A 20,018-nucleotide genomic window follows, 5' to 3' on the forward strand; every position below is an offset into this window, starting at 1 on the left:
AGTTCTTCCAAGCCAGTCTCACGAAGCACTCCAGTGCAGAATCCTTCATGTCCTTTTCCCATCTGTCAGCTGATGCAGATGAGCATAATGATCATAAGAACCATACATTAAAAATGTGAAACTACATGAACCTAGGCCCCTAAACCATATCTTAAAGAAGAAAGGCCCTACGGATAAGGGACATTCATTTAACTGCTGCTGCTCTCTGCTTTCCAAATCTTGTACAAATGCCTCTCATTGTTAGATGCTAAACCCGAACTTTGCGGAAAAGAGGGTCTTGGAAATAAAGTTTTCTATCTTCTAGCCTCTGTGATACATAGAGGAGTTGAGAAACATTGAGATATTGCAGAGTATTGACAGCAAATAAATGTGATAATTGTTTTTCCCTCTAGCTACAGACTTCATAGATAGGCTTTTAAGAAATGTGTAATTTATTTCATGTTACCAAGGAAATCCTCTCCACTTATTGAATCAGAATACAATTCTGGTGCCATCCCTACTACTAGCACCCTAAACCTAATCAACATCATCTCTAGCCCAGACTATTAAAATAGCCTAACTGTTCTTTCTGTGGTGGTCTTTGTGTCTGTACAGTCTTTGACCCTTGCAATAGACAATCATTTTTGAAATCAGATCATGTCACTTTTTTGCTCAGAACCCTCCAATGGCTTTTCACTTTATTTAGAACAAGACTAGATGTTCATACCTGGTCTGCAAGGCCAGTTTCCTCCCGTCATTATCTGTTTGCCTTTATCTCTAACCACTTTCTCCCTTTCTCACTCAGCTGCATTCACATTGACCTACTTAATGGTTTCACAGATTACAAAAGGCACACTCCTACTTCTGGATACTTGCTGTTCCTTTTGCTGGGACTATGATTTCCCTAGATAATCACATAGCATGTTTCCTCACTTTATTTGAGACTCTGATGAAATGTTACTTTATCAGTGAAGGCTTTTTTGACTAAATTATTGAAAAAAGCACTCTTCCCATCTTTGTCCCTTTATTCTAATTTTACTCTTTGGCCATTGTCACCTCTGGTCCCTATTTTCTGTCAGTACACTTAACACCAGCATACATATATATATACCACACACTTATCACTACTATATGTATATATGTAAATATATAATAAAGAACTTAACCTATCCAAAGAGAGGTTTGGCCTTTGTCCTTGGCTTCGGGGGAGGTAATTTCTAAGCCCTTGGAATGTCATGGCTGAAAAAAGTATCTTTGTTTGTCTGGGGGCCTTGGACCAGCAGATAGTAACAATGTGTTTTTGAGAGGGGACTTTTGGGCATTCTGTATCAACTTGGCCTCCTGGAGAGCCAGAAAGAGAGGTCAGTCATGTGAGTAGTCAACCATGCTTACCCTTGCTCCTACCGTGGTGCAGCCCCAGGAAGGACTCTGGACACCAAGGTTCAGTTGAGATTTTCTGCTTGGCAGTGGTCTGTGCAAGTTGTCACACATCGACACCAAAGAAAGTAATGCCATCCATGACTCCATGGCGAGAGTATTATAGAAGTTCCACATTTACAACTTTTCCTGGACTTGGCTCTATGAACTCTTCTCTAGGCTGATTTTATTCTGTATCCTTTTGCTGTAATAAACCATAACCATGAGTACACAGTTTTCTATGAATTCTGTGAGTCCTTCTAGTGAATTGTTGAAACTAGCAGTGGTTTTGGGAATTCCTTGAATTTGCGATTTGTGTCAGGAGTGAGAGCAATCTTTTGTGGACTGTGTTCTCTGACTTTGTGGTTGTCTCAAACTCACGGTAAAGATAAATACATATATTTGTTTTGTTTGAGTTTTGTTCAAAAGTTATAAAACCAAGTATCCAGAACAGTTTTTAGTATGTAGTAGTCATTTATTAAATATTAGAATGAAGAAATGAATGAAGGTAGCTGAAAAGTGTAAGAAATTAAGAGAAAATCGATTTATAAAATCCAATATTACAGAACCACGTCAAGTAAAGCTTCCAAAAAATGCATAACTAAGACTCTTTTATTATATTTTAAGTAATATTGTGGCATTTGCTATCTTCAAAGAGTTGCCTCTGTCAGTCACAACTCTCAGAAGTGTTAGGGATTATATATTAGGTGTTTATACTATTTGGGAGTCTTGGGGATTACGTGTTTGCAGTTTATAGGAGTCACCACCAGATGGTGATATTTTTATTAGGTAATAAGTTTTTGCCTTCAGATACATCAATTTATAGAGAAAAGAAAACTATACAAAATATAGTATTTATTAATAAGAAGAACAATATAACTATACAAGGGTAAGGTATTTGGCTATATCACAAGATATCTAGAAAGGTATTTCCTCTACTAGAAACACACTTTTATAATCAATCACTCTAAAGAGTAAGTAGACTTAGTAAACTTAGGTAGTTTAACCTTCTCCTCCCTTAACAAGGGTTTGGAGCATCATTCATGCTTAGGCACAGCTCTAGTAGATTTTTCTTGTATATTCAGCTATTGTTGGCTTGGAGTTTGAAGTGTTACAGGTTAGTAATATGATGCTGATTAGCCTTTCAAACTAAGACTTTGGGCTAAATAATACTGGTGTTGTTTCAATTCAGCAGAATTTTCATGTGCATCCATTATACAGTTAATTCAACAACCAAGGGCAATTAAATGGGAATATCCTAATTATTTTTCCAATTCCCCCAGTTTAAGCCCTTGTCCAGTTAAAATAAAATGAGAGGGAAAATGGGTATTATTGTCTTCTATTTCTTAATGCTCTTTAAACCTTGATTTCTGTTATAATCTCCATCCCATTCAAATTGCTGTACACTTATAATTTGTTTCCCTTCAAATCTTTGCTATTTTCTTCAGTTTTATTATGATCCTGTGTCTAATTTCCTTTTTGCCTGAAATTGCATTTTAAAGCAGCAATATCACCTTTCTCTTTCAGAAAATTATACATCTAAGTTTAAGATATCAAAGCCTATCTTTTACAAAGCATTATTAGAATATTCAATTCAATTTTTCTTTTATAAAGACATTTAATGCTACTGATTTATAATATCTGATTGATCTGTCCATTTGTCACTGTGTTAAAATAGCTGTTAATATTGGTGATACAGTCTTTTAAAATAAAATATATTTGTAATGAGAACACATTTGACTTTGAATTTATATGTTACACATTATTTGAGGCTTGCTTTACAAACATTATTAATGGTAATACATATGTTTCCCAAATTTAGATAACTAGATATTGAGAAGCTAAAGATTGAGAAAGTCCATTGAGATAATTATTTTGAAAATGACTCGTCCTAGTGGCAACAAAAGATGAAACATTCTGAAAGCCCATGTCAAGTAATTTTGAATTCTAATTCAACCTAATAAAACAGAAACCAAAATAAATCATTCTAAAACACAATTCATTCAATCTGTAAATAAATAAATAAAGTATGTGAGTGAGGTGAGGGGCACAAAGTCTAAGACTATGTAAAGTGTCAACTCAGTAACTTTGGAAAACAAACTTTTAGGTAATACATTTCATATATGTTTACAGGAAGGTTAGAATAAAGCAATCTGAAGAAAAATCACTTTATAATTTTTGAAATACACATTACTATTATTCTGCCAAGGTGATTCCTGCATTTTTGCAATGTAATGCATTCTAGAATTATCTTGAAATGTATACCTTACAATCACTTAGTAAAATAGGTTCAATTGTTTCTTTGAGACAACACGTCTTTAGAGAAGAAACAAAAAAGCACCTAAACTTGATATAATATTTGAAGTAAACTTTTCTATTTCAAGAATGACTAAGAAAGTTTGCCCAATCCTCATCTTTATAAACAGATACTTTTATTTTGGACTTAGAGGATTTCGGTCTGCTGTATCCAGAAGCCTACCATGTTTGGATGCACCTCTCAGAACTGAATCTGCCAGTATTTTTCCGCAATTTCCACTCAAGTTAAAAAAAAACAGTTTTAGGATAAAGTATACAATTACACAATTACAACTTTTTTCCAATAATGTTTGAGTTAAAGATACTTCTAACTCCACCTCTAACACACAGCATATTTGTTTTATGGGACAGTCCTGACATACTGAAAAGATGAAAGGAAAACTGTTACAGGTAAGAAAAAAAGAAAAAAGAGTAAACAATTTATATTTGGTAGAAATGAAGGAAACAACTATTTATAGACTAGGAACATGCGTGTTTCCCAGTTGGAAGCTAATTTTTCATTTTACAGAAGAATGTAAAGCTAAAGCAGTAAGTGTAATAAGCTTGTTTTGCTAGCCACATTTAGGCAAGTTCCTTCAAATACAATTTGGGGTTTTGTTACATTTCTTCCATTCCCAAAATTCCTCTTTTTTCCCCTTTGCAGTAAAGGCCAACATTATATATAGAAACATATGCATGGAACAGTATATTCACTGAGTTTATACAATTTTCTGTTTACTAGGAAATTGACAAACAAGCAAAAACATTAATAAACTAAGCCAAGATTTGATTTAGAAAATATTTTTTTAGAAATCAGATAAGAAGTAAAATCTTTTCATTACCACAGTGTGTGATCTTTAGGTAACACATCAAATGCACTTAAGTGTTTACACTAGTTCCAGTTGTTCCCACAAAAAAATTAACTATTAAATCAGTAAAACTTATGTAAACCAACAAATAAAAGGAAATCAGTCTCATAACAAGGTGTTAGTTTCACGGTTGACGTTGCAGATCCATTCTTGCTCCTGTTAGACCAAATACCCACTAACTACCCTTGCTTTCTTCCTCTCTTTTTCTGTAAGCTTTATTTAACAACTGGATTTCCTCCTGGTAGCCATCCCTCTCTTGATGCTGCCTTTTACTGTTCTGCCTGTGTGCTTCTACAGTGTCTGGAATGGAGATATTGATATCACCATCAGGATTACTGGTGGGCAAAAAGAGGGAGTATGAGGCTGTTTCCCCTAGCTCACATGAAACAAATCTGTTTTCTTTCCTGGAGTAACGTAGGGATGGAGATCTGACTTGTGTGGAGGACTGGCTGATGTTACTAATGATTGACACAGTGTCCAAGGCCTCTTCATTATCGCAAATTTCAAGAACCTCCAAGTGTATTTTCACACTGGTGTCCACAAACGTGGATGAAGAATCTTCTGAGTTTGGCTCATGGCCAACACTTTTGGACCGATAGACTTCTATTTTCTTAGAGGCTGGAGTTATTTTTTGCCCTTCTGCGCTTACCTCATAGGTAGAAAGAGACAGGGTTTTCCCTGTAGGTGCATGGAGAGACACAGTCCCCTGGAATGCACACAAGGGAATGGCAAGGGCACCACCGGAACGCTGGGGACAAAAACAAAATTGTTATTATTGAAAGCTAGTTTCTGAGGTTGAGACATTTAGAAATTCATTTTTTTCATCAGAATGATAAAGGTTTTCTATTTCAGATCCATTTCCCTAGAAACATTTTACAGATATGGGATTTAAATACTGCCACCGAAGCACGATACCTCAGTTTCTCCTAGGTCAAATCAGAGATTTAATAAGGGTAGTTAGGAACCTTTATTTGAAGATGAGGGGCATATTTCCCCAGTTAAAGGCAAAGGTGTGTACTGATGGGAAGCAATAGATGTTTTCAAAGGCAGAATTTGAACGTAAAATTGAATGCATATTTATAATCTGAAATTACTTTTATATTTTTGTTACATACTCAGTTACATTAAAACATTTGCAAAAGTTGGAAGAAATGTAGACTATGTTATCAACATGAACTCTTTTTTTTCTGTTTATTATGCCAAAGTAAATGATAATTGTGAAACAGTGACTTAAGGACAAAAGATATTTCAACTGTTAGGGTTGAGCATACATAACAGGAACGAAATGTCACCAGAACTACACTACAAAGAGCGTACTTTTCCACAGAGAAATCAGTCATTAAAATAAATCTAATAATAAAAAATACTATTCCACCTCTTTCAAAAACTTGCCTAAAAGTATAAACCTTTTCTATTATGCTTTGTGTATTAAGATTTTTTTAAAACTGTACTTACCACTGACAGGTGCTTCAGAAATGAAGAAAATAAGATTGATTCTTAAAATAGTCTGTACTTTTTATTGCTGATTCATGTCTTCATACTTTCAACTGACATGTTTAGATTTTTGATTATGTGTTAGTCCCAGAAGATGATAATGTACCAAACTTCTAGAGCAGTAATTCTCAAAACTGAGTCTCCAGCCCAGCATCGTCAGCAGCTTCTGGTAACTTGTCAGAAATACAGGTTTTTAGCATTATCCCAGACCTACTCAATTAGGTCTCAACCCAGGTACAGGGTCAAGCATCCTGTATTTTAACAAGTCCTTCAGGTGATTCTGTTGCATAGTAAAGTTTGGGATCGATTGCTCTAACTAAAGAAATGTTGTAGTCCAGAAAAAAGGGGGTGGTGGTGGAGGTAAACAGACACTTTTTATGTAAGTGCTTACCACCTGTAAAGCCTACAGTTACTGATTGGATTGGCCTAAATGTGTCTGTCCACCTGGGGAATTGGCATGGGAGATAATGGTATTTTTCCAATTTAGGATGACCAGCTTTCTCAGTTTTCCTGGGACTGTGCCATATTTAGCACTGAAATTTCTGCATCCCAGGAAATCCCTCCGTCTTAGACAGTTGGGCAGGAGTCACGGCAGTGGGAGATTGATCACCCTACTTGCTATGGGCATTTTCAATCTGGACCCAACAGTGGCTAGAGGAAGACAGGTTCTCACTATTGGAGAACAGTTTAGATTATTTTCTATTTAAAGAAGTTTGAAAAAGAATGAGTTTCATTGGGGGTGCCTTCATGCTCTACTTTTTTTTTTTTTTTTTTTTGAGACGAAGTCTTGCTCTGTCGCCCAGGCTGGAGTGCAGTGGCGCAATCTCGGCTCACTGCAAGCTCTGCCTCCCTGGTTCATGCCATTCTCCTGCCTCAGCCTCCAGAGTAGCTGGGACTATAGGCGCCCACCACCACGCCTGGCTAATTTTTTTGTATTTTTTTAGTAGAGACAGGGTTTCACTACGTTAGCCAGGATGGTCTCAATCTCCTGACCTCGTGATTCTCCCGCCTCTGCCTCCCAAAGTGCTGGGATTACAGGCGTGAACCACCGCGCCCGGCCCATGCTCTACTTCTTGAATTGAGAGACTAGAAAAAAGTACAGTCTGGGCTGTGTGAGACATATGATCATTCTTTCCTGGTTATTCTCTGTGGAGCGGTCTTGAATTCTCTTTACTCATAAGAAGACCTAGGAACCTAACTGTAGAGCCTTGCACAATAAAGTTTTGGAAATTTTGAAAATTTACACTATAATGTTCAGTCCAGCCATCTGCCAAGGCAAAGAACTTTGTTGACTCTACATGTGTAACGCTGGCTGAAGTACGTGAGACAGAGGGACCACACAGGTTCATCACAGCATCAGACTACCATTAATATTTGAGTGGTGGCAACTTTTGGCAAAAGAGAAGTAGGTTTCATTCCTATTATTATACATCCACTTATTAAACATTTGCTAAGTACAGTTGTACATGATTCTGAGCTTGCATTGGATGTATGGAGATGCTATCTCTTAAGACCCCACAGATGATTGGATGAGAAAGTCATATAAAGAAACAAAATAAAAATTTTAGTTCGAAATGTAGTAATTGAGAGATAGGTACCAAGTTCTGTAAGGTCCAAGTAATGACTATCTCGGGTAGGGAGATTTCATATTGTGGAGGCGGGACTTGTGAAATTGATCTTAAAAATCAAGAAAAGATTTACAGTTTTGTTTGTTTGTTTTTGAGACAGAGTCTTGCTGTTACCCACGCTGCAGCGCAATGGCACCGTCTCGGCTCACCGCAACCTCCGCCTCCTGGGTTCAAGTGATTCTCCTGCCTCAGCCTCCTGAGTAGCTGAGACTACAGGTGTGTGCCACCACACCCGGCTAGTTTCTGTATTTTTAGTAGAGACAGGGTTTCACTATGTTGGCCAGGCTTGTCTCGAACTTCTGACCTCATGATCTGCCTGCCTCGGCCTCCGAAAGTGCTGGGATTACAGCCGTGAGCCATCGTGCCCGGCCAAGATTTACAATTTTAAAACCTTGCTTTCTGAGTGATAAATCACAAGTTAAAGGGTTATATTGAAAACTTTCCATCCTGAGAAAACATTTTTGTTATCAAAGACTGAAACTTCTGTTTTTTTCTAAATCAAAAATGACTGAAACATTATTCAATCAGAAAATTTGACTGTCATTTAATAATATCATTCAATAATGTGAATTACAAATTTAAGAATAATATTATTATTTAATAATGTGAATTATAAATACAGCCTAAGAGATATAGTTAATTTGAAAGCTGAACTTTCTGATATTTTACTTTATTACAGAATTAAAAAAAAACCCCAAACTTGGTGCTTAAAAAATGTTTCTAAAACTTAATAATGTGATGATAAAACTGAGTTATTAGACAGTATCCAGCAGTATAGGCACGGCTATCTTAAAGAAACTTTTGCTAGAGTTCTAACAGCTTAATTATGTCATTATATGTGCCAACATGCATCACTGATAAGTAGTTGATATAAAAGCAAAAGTAATGAAGAATTTTCCTGCACCTGATTTTATGCATCCACACAATGCAGATTTCAATAACTTCCCCATGCTAACCTTACCTTAAAATGAACAAACAAGCTTTACTGAGTTATCAAATGACAGCTCATTAAAATTCGCATTTGAGAATTGCATAGTGCCACAGTCTGGCTAAATATGAAGTCTGATTTTTCTGAAAGAGCACACAAATGCACTATTCACAATAGCAAAGACTTGGAAACAACCGAAATGTCCAACAATGATAGACTGGATTAAGAAAATGTGACACATATACACCATGGAATACTGTGCAGCCATAAAAAAGGATGAGTTCATGTCCTTTGTAGGGACATGGATGAAATTGGAAATCATCATTCTCAGTAAATTATCGCAAGGACAAAAAACCAAACACCGCATGTTCTCACTCATAGATGGGAATTGAACAATGAGAACACATGGACACAGGAAGGGGAACATCACACTCTGGGGACTGTTGTGGGGTGGGGGGAGGGGGGAGGGATAGCATTAGGAGATATACCTAATGCTAAATGGCAAGTTAATGGGTTCAGCACACCAGCGTGGCACATGTATACGTATGTAACTAACCTGCACATTGTGCACATGTACCCTAAAACTTAAAGTATAATAATAATAAAAAAAAGAAAAAAAAAAGAGCACACAAAGTCTCGAGTTATTAAAATCATTTCATGAAACATTCTTATTCAAACAAGTAGTGTTTATATGAGAGTTATAGAGGTAAAACCATAGACAACAACAACAAAAAATAAACAACATAATTAAAAAATGGCCAAGAAACTTGAATAGACATTTCTCAAAAGAAAATACGCAAATAGCCGAGAAGCACATAAAAAGATGCTCAGCATCACTGATCATTAGACAAATGCAAGTCAAAACTATAATGAGATACCACCTCACACCCATTAGGATGGGTACTATCAAAATAGAAAGTAACAAATGTTGTTAAAGATGTAGAGAAATTGGAACATGTGAGCACTTTTGGTGGGAGTGTGAAATGATACAGTTGATATGGAAAATAATATGGCATTTTCTCAAAAAATTAGAAAATAAAATTACCAAGTGATCCAGGAATTCCAGTTCTCGGCAGATACTCAAAAGAACTGAAAATAGGGTCTCAAAGAGATATTTGTTCATAGCAGCATTATTTATAATAGGTAAAATATGAAAGCAACCCATATCCATTGATGAATAAATGGATAGCAAAATGTGGTGTATATATATAGCATATATAATATATTATTATATATTATATAATATTAATAATCATTAATATTAATATATTAATCATTAATAGTATTTAAATTATATATTATATATCATATATAATATATTATATACGACATATTATTATATATCATATATAATATTAATATATTATATATGACATAATATTATTATATATCATATATAATATTAATATATATCATATATAATATATTAATATTATATATGATATGTAATATTAATATTATATATGATATATAATATTAATATTACATATCATATATAATATTAATATATAAAAAATGGAACATTATTCAGCCTTAAAAAGAAAGAAAATTTGGGCATATGTTACAACGTAGAAACTTGAAGGTATTATGCTAAGTGAAATAAGCTAGTCACCAAAAGACAAATACTGTATGATTCCAGTTACGTGAGGTACTTAGAGTAGTCAAAATATAAAGACAGAAAGTAGAATGATGGTTTCCAGGGGCTGGAGGGAAGAAGGAATGGAGAGTGATTGTTTAATGGGTAGAGTTTCTGTTTTGCAAGAGGAAAAGAGTTCTGGAGATGAATGGTGGTGATAGTTGCACAGCAATATAAATGTACTTAATACCACTGAACTGTACCCTTAAAAATAGTTAAGATAACGGCCGGGCATGGTGGCTCATGCCTGTAATCCCAGCACTTTGGAGGGCTGAGGTGGGTGGATCACAAGGTTGGGAGTTTGAGACCAGCCTGACCAACATAGTGAATCCCCGTCTCTACTAAAAATACAAAAATTAGCTGGGTGTGATGGCACGCGCCTTTAATCCCAGCCACTTGGGAGGCTGAGGCAGAAGAATCACTTGAACTTGGGAGGCAGAGGTTGCAGTGAGCCGAGATCACGCCATTGCCCTCCACCCTGGGTGACAGAGCGAGACTCTGTCTCAAAAAAAAAAAATAGTTAAGAGAGTAAATTTCATTTTCAAATTTTACCACTACTAAAAAACGAGGGAAAAACACAGAGACAGATTATATAGAAACAGATCTAAGTGTACATCTTTATATTATTAATTCAACATTGATAGGTTAGTTTTGGCAAAACAGTACTGTCACTTTAATTTGGTCATTTTAATTATGCTGGTTTTGAAAGCAGTAAATGTAAAAATTTGGTTTGGGTTTAGATTTGTATAAGAACTATAAGTGTAAGAAGTTTACACCAATTTTATTTGTATATCTTTAAGCAAAATCACAAAAATTTGATTTGACAGCAAGATTCATAAAGTTTTTTCCTTTACAAGGGACTAGTATATTATTTAAGTTAGAGAAACATTTCTCTAGGTAAGAGAAAATAGGAGCTTGAACTGAAAGAGAAGTAATAGGGATACAGATACAAGGAGGAAGCTGACAGAGTCTTCCACCTCTCTTAGGAATATGGAGTGAAGACTAATATAGAGTTAAAAGCTAAGAGATTGGGAGGCCAAGGTGGGCGGATCACCTGAGGTCAGGAGTTTGAGACCAGCCTGGCTAACATGGTGAAACCCCATCTCTACTAAAAATGCAAAAATTAGCCGGGTGTGGTGGCGGGTGCCTGTAGTCCCAGCTACTTGGGAGGGTGAGGCAGGAGAATGGCGTAAACCTGGGCGGCGGAGCTTGCAGTGATCCGAGATAGCACCATTGCACTCCAGCTTGGGCGACAGAGCAAGACTCCGTCTCAAAAAAAAAAAAAAAACAGGTAAAGAACAAACTAATTGAACCACTATTATGTACTAAGAACTGGATTAGCCGGTAGGTCCACAGCAATGCAACGATGAGACTTTCATACCTTAAGAGCCCATAGAATACAGAAATGCTCATAAACAATTGCATGTCCATGTGTTTGATGCTACAATAGACCCAGGCTGGGGTATTATGAGACTATGGAATGGGGTGCCTAACGTAGGTGGGGTGAGAAAAAAGAAGACTTGAGAATCCTTCCCAGAGCAGGGCTCAATTTTTATAGATAATATCCATATTATTGTCTAACATTGTTCTAGAGGTCCTAGCTGTGCAAAAAATCAAGAAAAAAAATCAGACTATATATATAATGAATAGGAAGAGACAACATTATTGTAATTTACCGATGAAAATATTATCTTCCTAGAAAATTCTAAAGAAGTAATCTAAAAAAATTAGAGAGTTTAGTAAGGTGGCTGAATTTTAGGTAAAAATATTAAGAAATCAATAGCTATTGCCAATCAAAAAATAATTTTTAAAAGGTACCATCCAAAATAGCAACAATACTATAGAAGTATGTGAGACTTTATGAAGAAAACACAGCAATAATAAAAGAAGTGTTGAATAAGTAAGAGAGAAAGAATAACTATCTCACGACTCTGGCAGTTTTCTTTTAATTTATTGATTTAATACAATATTAATAAAAGTTCCACTGAAATTTTATTTTGGAAGTTTCTCTTAAGATATAGTTGCAGGGGTAAATGCTTGCAGATAACCAAGAAAACTTGGAAACAAACAATAAGGTGGATTCCCAAGTATAATGTGTAGCTACAGCAATTAATACAGGGTGTTCATCACAAGATTTAGTAAATCCATGAAGGAAAACAGACAGCCAAGAAAGTAGGTATAGTATATTCTGAAGATGGCATTTCAAAATAAGCAGGGTAATTATACTTTAAAAACAAACAAACAAAAAACAGAATAAGTTATTCAAATAAACTTTTTACATATTTTTCATTATCCATTACAAAATTAAGTTAGATAGCTTTCTCATGTTACATGCAAAAAATTTTAAAAAATTCTTAATAATTCTTTTAAAGTGCTCAGTGAGTAAGAGCTTTCCAAATCTGAAATGAAAACTGGAAACCACAAAGTAAAGGATGGACAGATTTGATTGCAAAAAACTTTAAAATGTCTGTATAGAAATATATACTATAAACAAAAGTGAAAGACTTAAGGCAGCTTAGAAGAATATATATGTAGTCTATATAGAACAAAGTTTAATAGTGATGCTATGGAGAATTCTTCTAAATCGGTAAGGTAAACAATCTAGCAGAAAAATGGAAAAGGGAAGTGGGCAAAACAATTAAAGAAACATGGAGAGTAAACACATAAAAATATGTGCAATTTTACCAATTATTTTATTTTATTTTTATTTTTTATTGAGACAGAGTCTTGCTCTGTTACCCAGGCTGGAGTGTAGTAGTACATGCGATCTCAGATCACCGAAACCTCCACCTCCCAAGTTCAAGTGATTCTTGTGCCTTAGCCTCTCAAGTAGCTGGGATTAAAGGTGTGCTCCACCAGGACTGGCTAATTTTTGTATTTTTAGTAAAGACAGGGTTTTGCCATGTTGGCCAGGCTGGTCTTGAACTCCTAACCTCAGGTGATTCACCCTCCTCAGCCTCCCAAAGTGCTAGGATTACAGCCATGGCCACCATGCTCGGCCTTACAAATAATTTTAAAAGTAAGTAAAAACAGTCATCATTTTAGCTTTTCAGAATGCCCTCCATAAAAGATAAACAGAAAAAAAAAACCCAGCAGGAATAAAAATATTGCTGCCATCTTTAGAGCATATTTTGACTGTGTATCTGACTATAAAATAAAAACTACATATACTTACCATTGATCCTATGTCTGTGAGTCGGTTCCTCCAAATACCAGAACATCATAATGTTTGTTTATTTCAGCACTTTTGTAAGCCCCAAATTAGAAACAATCTAAAGATCTACATTTAGAAAATAGTTTAATAAATTGTGATACAGTTATGTCCTGAAAAGCTATCTTGAACAGATGAGGTAAGGCTGTAAGTTCTGCCTGGGTAAAATAATTTCCATAAATTTTAAGATATAAAAGTAAGCAAATTGCAAAACAATGTGTACAGTATGATCTAGTTTTCTTGTTAAAAATAATCATGGGAAATCAGCCCAGAAAATTAAGCATGTATAGGAATGAAAATAGATTCACAGACATAGAAGCATAGCTATATATGACAGGCATAGAAAAAAGTTTGAGAGGCTATACACCAAGAATTGTTTCCTCTGGGAGTGAATAGTGGCTTGGCATTTCACTTTCAGTATTTCTATATTTCTCAATTATTTTCTTATTATCATGATTACTCTTTGGATCAAGGAAGTTTATTAGATATCGAGGGAGGCAGAGATTACAAAATATTACTAGAAAGGCATCCAGGAGGTAGGGGTAGAGTACTGAGTGTGTGTTCCAGATGCTGGATGCTGGTAGTTACCGCAGAGTTAATCATCTGGAGTATGTGTTGGAGTTTGTTCTATTTTAGGTTAAGAGAAAGGAGACAAGTTGGGTAGAGGGCACTATTTCAAAAATTTGCCCTAATGGTTTGGTTGACTAGAATGAGAGTCTCAACTGGGGTATAGCTAATTTCCCATTCACATTTGAAAAGGGTAGAGAGGCTGGGTGCGGTTGTTCATCCCTGTAATCCCTTTGTCAGTCAGCACTTTGGGAGACTGAAGAAGTAGAATCACATGAGCCCAGAAATTTGAGACAAGCCTGGGCAACATAGTGGGACCCTGTCTCTAAAAAAATTCTTTAAAAATTAGATGGGCATGGTAGTGTGTGTTTCTGTAGTGCCAGCTACTGCGGAGGCTGATGTGGGAGCATCACTTGAGCCCGGGAGATTGAGGCTGCAGTGAGCCATGATCGCGCCACTGCATTCCAACCTGGGTAACAGTGAGACCTTGTCCCTGCACCCCCCCCCACCCAAAAAAAAAAAGAAAGAAAGAAAAAGAAAAAATGTAGAGAATGGCACTTATGACCAGAAAGAAATATTTTTAAATTATCTGAAAGGAAAAGTGATTAAATAATCCTATGGTTCTAGTAAGACAAATATTTATAGCACTCTCAAAGTGTCCAGTGTCTGTAATAAGTCAGATTATCCTCACTAATTTTACTAGAAAACTGTTATAAACATTTGAGTCCAACAAGTTGTCAATGTAAAGTTCAAATGAAGAGTCTCATCTCAGGAAACAATAACAACAAACAAGGAAATACTATACAACTTGAGTCACAAACCACAATGTAGCCAACAGATTTGAAAATCATTCAAAAAGTTTAAGGACAACTTCAAAAAGAGACTTCAAAAGTAAAAGGCAATAGTATCTTAACAGAAAATGAACATTAATTGAAAGAAGTAGAATATGATACAAAAACTGTTAATATTGGTTTAATTTATGTTCATGTTTGTAATGAGTTGAATAGCATCCCCCTCCAAATTCATGTCCCGCTGTAAACTGTGAATATGAACTTATTTGGAAATACGTTTCTGCAGGTGTAAGCAAATTGCATGAGGTCATACTGAATGAGGATGGGCCTCATCCAGTGACTCTTATCCTTTCAAGAAGAGGGAAATTTGGACGCAGATGTACCTGGGGTAAGACAGTCATGTGAAGATGCAGATAACAATTGGAGTTATGCTGTCACCAGCCAAGGAACACCAAAGATTGCTGGGAGCCACCAGAAGGTAGGGAGAGGCAAGAAAGGATCCTCCCCAAGAGCTTATAGAGGGAGCATGGTCTTCCCAACACCCTATTTCAGACTTCTGGTTTCTAGAAATGTGAGACAACGAATTTTTGTTGTTTTCAACCATCTTAATTTGTGATAATTTGTTACGGCAGCCCTAGGAAACTAATTCAATTTTGTATGCAAACAATACAAAAATATATTTGGAAAAAAACTTATTTTTAAAAGTCCTAAAACAGACCATCTTTTTCTGGACACTGGAGTTATGTGGCCCTTTCTGTCAAATCCACATGTGATATAATCTCTTCAAAAGAAGCGAACATTCTCTTGTTGATCTTTGTCTTCTCTGCTACCTATAACAGCATCTGGCATATGACAGGCCGTCAAAAATATTTGTTGAATGGATAAACAAAAGTGTGCATAAATTGGCAACACTGACATTATGTCCTTTTCAGATTCCATATTTTAACTTTTCGCACAAAAAATAGGATCATCTTTTAAAACATTGCTGTTTAAAATTTATACTTAAACAGCCTTATATAACAAATGATGATAGTTACAAGTACATCAGAAGGTCATATTAGAATAGATTGTTTTTATAAAAATAAAATATTGTGGCACTGAATTGTATGTGAAAGTTATTGCATGACAAAGAAAGATACATTCAGAGAGCATAAAACGATTCCTTTTGTAGTCTCTGCTTTCTTTTCATTTAAAAGTCTATGAATTAGCATTTGCTGTCAGGAATAATGATAATCTATTATTGCTATATTCTTGAGTGTAGGTGGCAAGGAGCTTTTTTATTTGGTAATAAAGAGCAGTCTTTAAGCCACACAAATGCTCCAGGAGAAGACAGCATGCCATGTAAACACACTAGCACACATAATCTCCTGTGATAATTGATTCAGAGTTACTGACCTTCGGCACATTGAATGTTTTGATTTCTTCACTATGAGCCTCCAGGTGAATCCAGGGTGAAATTATAATACAAAAAGCATTGCAGCAAATTTTTCTCCTAAGAAGGTGAAGTAGTCTGTTGACAATCTGAATCATTCAATTTTAGAAAGACATTATATAGCACCTAGGATCATGGCACTTACCAGAAACCATGGCATTTTAATTTCTTATTTTATGAAACAAGAACTCATAGCCAGAGAGGTCAAACACTTGCCCAGGGTCACACAGGTAGTATCAGGACTGGCATCAGGACTCAGGTTTCTTAACTCTCAGTTAAATACTCTTTCTATTATTTGTATCATGTTGTTATTTTAAAAGAAATCTGCTCTAGCTAAGAGTCAGTTGTTGGTTTTCTGCCCTAGAAGGTAGGATTCTGTCACTAACTCATGAGTAACCCAAATGACTGACAATTTTAATCCCAATTAAACTCATATAGATGATCGTTAGGTAATTTAGGTGACTTTAGGCCTCTTAAAGTACAGACATTGAGGAATTTAAGTGGCACACGACCATTTAAGATGGTTAGTAGAGATAAGGACATTGAGAGGGAAAAAAATAGCACTAAGAACAAGAACCTGGTGAGAAAAACAAAAGTAGATTTTTAATAATTTACTTTTTGGAATTTATTTTTTATTCAATATGCAAAACTATGTAATTACTGTTTTCACATATTCAACTAGCAGAATATACCTTGTGTCATTCTGTCATTTTCATTTAAATGTTTAATGAACACAAATTAGATAAAACACATGAATTCCTCAAGGAAAGAGAGAACAAGGGCAAGAAAATGAGGGCCTTCATCAAGGGTCTATAAGAGGCATGAAAAGTGCTAAGAATTTTAACACATTTCACATTTAATCCTCAAAGGCCTTCAAGCTACAAATTAAGGTTTTTCTTTTCTTTTCTTTTTCTTTTTCTTTTTTTTTTTTTTTTTGAGATGGAGTGTCACTCTGTCACCCAGGCTGGAGTGAGTGGCACAATCTTGGCTCACTGCAATCTCTGCCTCCTTCAAGTGAATCTCATGCCTCAGCTTCCCGAGTAGCTGGTATTACAGGTGTGCCCCACCATGCCTGGCTAAATTTTTGTATTTTTAGTGGATAAAGGGTTTTGTCATGTTGGCCAGGCTGGTCTTAAGCTCCTGACCTCAGGTAATCTGCTCGCCTTGGCCTCCCAAGCTCCCTAGCTCATGCTAGGATTACAGGCATGAGCCACAGCGTCTGGCCAGCTTATTGTTTTTAATGATGAAAACTCTAACAACTGAGTAACAGATTTTTAGGATTGATATCCATCCCCCAAAATATTTACTGATCCTGCTGAATAAGAGCCTTGTATCAACCTTCTTCCTAAGCACTGTCTATGCACTTTCTTATTTAATATTCACAATAACCTTATAAAATAGAGATAGCAATTATCCTGAACTCATAGATGATATAATTGAGTCATAGGGAGGTAATAAGGGAAGGTAATGAATATATATGAAGTGTCTACTATATGCTGGCACTGCACTTGGCATTTTACCTGTTGTATTAGCTGGTTCTCATGCTGCTAATAAAGACACACACAAGGCTAGGTAATTTAAAAAGGAAAGAGATTTAATTGACTCACAGTTCAGCATGGCTGGGGAGGCCTCAGGAAACTTAGAATCATGGTGGAAGAGGACGCAAGCACACCCCTCTTCACATGGTGGCAGCAAGAAGTGCTGAGCAAAAGGGGGAAAAGCCCCTTATAAAACCATCAGACCTCATGAGAATCCACTCACTATCATGAGAACAGCAGCATGGGAGTAACTGCCCCCATGATTCAATTACCTCCTACTGGGTTCCTCCCATGATGTGTGGGGATTATGGGAACTACAATTCAAGATGAGATTTAGGTGGGGACACCACCAAACCATATTACATGTGAAATCTACTACATGCGAAATACATAATACAATCATGTGGGTGGTAAAATTATTTACATTTTGCAGACAAATAAACTTAAATGTGAAGAGATTAACTAACTTGCCCAGGTAATATAGGAAGTTAAAGTTTTAACTGTGATCTAAATTCAGCTCACATTCCAAATCCTTTCCATGATGCCACTGAGGATCTAAGATGAATTGGAAAGGAGAGTGTGGTAGAAGGGAGCACCAACAGAAGGTTTTTAAAATCATACGTGGAAAGAAAAAACAAGATCTGAACTTCAGTAGGAAGTGTCAGGCCTCTGAGCCCAAGCCAAGCCATTGTATCCCCTGTGACTTGCACATATATGCCCAGATGGCCTGAAGTAACTGAAGAATCACAAAAGAAGTGAATATGCCCTGCCCCACCTTAACTGATGACATTCCACCACAAAAAAAGTATAAATGGCTGGTCCTTGCCTTAATTGATGACATTACCCTGTGAAAGTCCTTTTCCTGGCTCATCCTGGCTCAAAAAGCTCCCCCACTGAGTACCTTGTGACCCCCATTCTGCCCGCCAGAGAACAACTCCCTTTGTCTGTAATTTTCCTTTACCTACTCAAATCCTATAAAACGGCCCCACCCTTATCTCCCTTCACTGACTCTCTTTTCGGACTCAGCCCACCTGCACCCAGGTGAAATAAACAGCTTTATTGCTCACACAAAGCCTGTTTGGTGGTCTCTTCACACAGACACGCATGAAAGGTAGCAAAAATGGCAAACGTGGGATGGACTACAGAAGTATCGCAAAGGCAAAACTATTGAGGCTATGGAGGCTAGTGGTGAAGTACTGCTGTGGAGTCGCATACACCTGAGTCACTATCTCTATAATCCTTACTTCTCTAAGCCTGAGTTGTCTCACTTGCACAATGTAAAGATTAAATGAGTTAATGCATGTGAAATGATTAGGGGAGTGCCTCATACATAGTAAGTGCTCCATAAATGTTAGTTATTATTGGAAGGTGAGTAAGAGAGAGGAATCCAAGATGTTTTTAAGCTTTCTAATCCTAGTGTCTAGTGCCAGTAGTTGAGACTAGGAAGAGGTAGATAATAAAACATGATTTCTACAATCTTTGTTTCTGAATTAGACAGCAGATTCCTCTGCAGTAGTTTATTCTTGTAGTCTAAATAAACCAATTGAAAGCCAGACATTGGCAGAATGGATTAAAAACACAACTCAATTATATATTGTCTATAAGAAACTCATTTCAAATATAATAATATAAGCAGATTGAAAGTAAAAAAAGAAGATATATCATGCAAACATCAATCAAAGGGAAAACAAGAGTGGCTATAGTAATATCACATAAAATAGACTTCAGACCAAAGAAAGTTATCAGAGACAGAGAAAATTACTATACAATAATAAAGTGATCAATCCACTTACAAGACATAGCAATCCTAAATATGTACAGAGCAAGCAACAGAACTGTTAAATATATAAAGCCAAACTGATAGAAATGAAAGGAGAAATAGTCAAATTTACAAATACAGTTGGAGACTTCAACCCCTCTCTCGCAACAATTCATAGGTAACTAGAAAGAAAATCAGCAAGAGTGTAGAAGAGCACCACTAATCAATAAGATCTAATCAACATTTGTAGAAAATGTTATAGATAGAAAATTTTTATTTATAGGACACTCCATCCAACAACAACAGAATACACATTATTTTCAAGTGCCCATGAACCATATACTGAGATAGACCCTATCTAGGCCATAAGACAAACCCTAGGGAATTTAAAAGAAACACAATTAAACAGTATGTTCTCTGACCACAACAGAAATAAGGTAGAAATAAATAGCAGAAAGATAGCAAGACAATCTCC

General features: G+C 36.0%; 1 protein-coding gene across 1 annotated transcript in view; it reads right to left on the minus strand.

Annotated features, from left to right (window-relative positions):
* Positions 1 to 1,988: 1,988 nt before the first annotated feature.
* Positions 1,989 to 20,018, minus strand: part of GPR149 (G protein-coupled receptor 149) — a 104,374-nt gene continuing 86,344 nt past the window's right edge. Inside the window, exon 4 of the mRNA XM_054479943.1 lies at positions 1,989 to 5,307. Within this exon, the coding sequence (XP_054335918.1) occupies positions 4,735 to 5,307 (573 nt within the window). The 3' untranslated portion in view covers positions 1,989 to 4,734. The remainder of the gene's footprint in view (positions 5,308 to 20,018) is intronic.

The sequence above is a fragment of the Pongo pygmaeus genome, chromosome 2 (genome assembly GCF_028885625.2).
Source record: "Pongo pygmaeus isolate AG05252 chromosome 2, NHGRI_mPonPyg2-v2.0_pri, whole genome shotgun sequence".
Classification (NCBI taxonomy): Eukaryota; Metazoa; Chordata; class Mammalia; order Primates; family Hominidae; genus Pongo; species Pongo pygmaeus.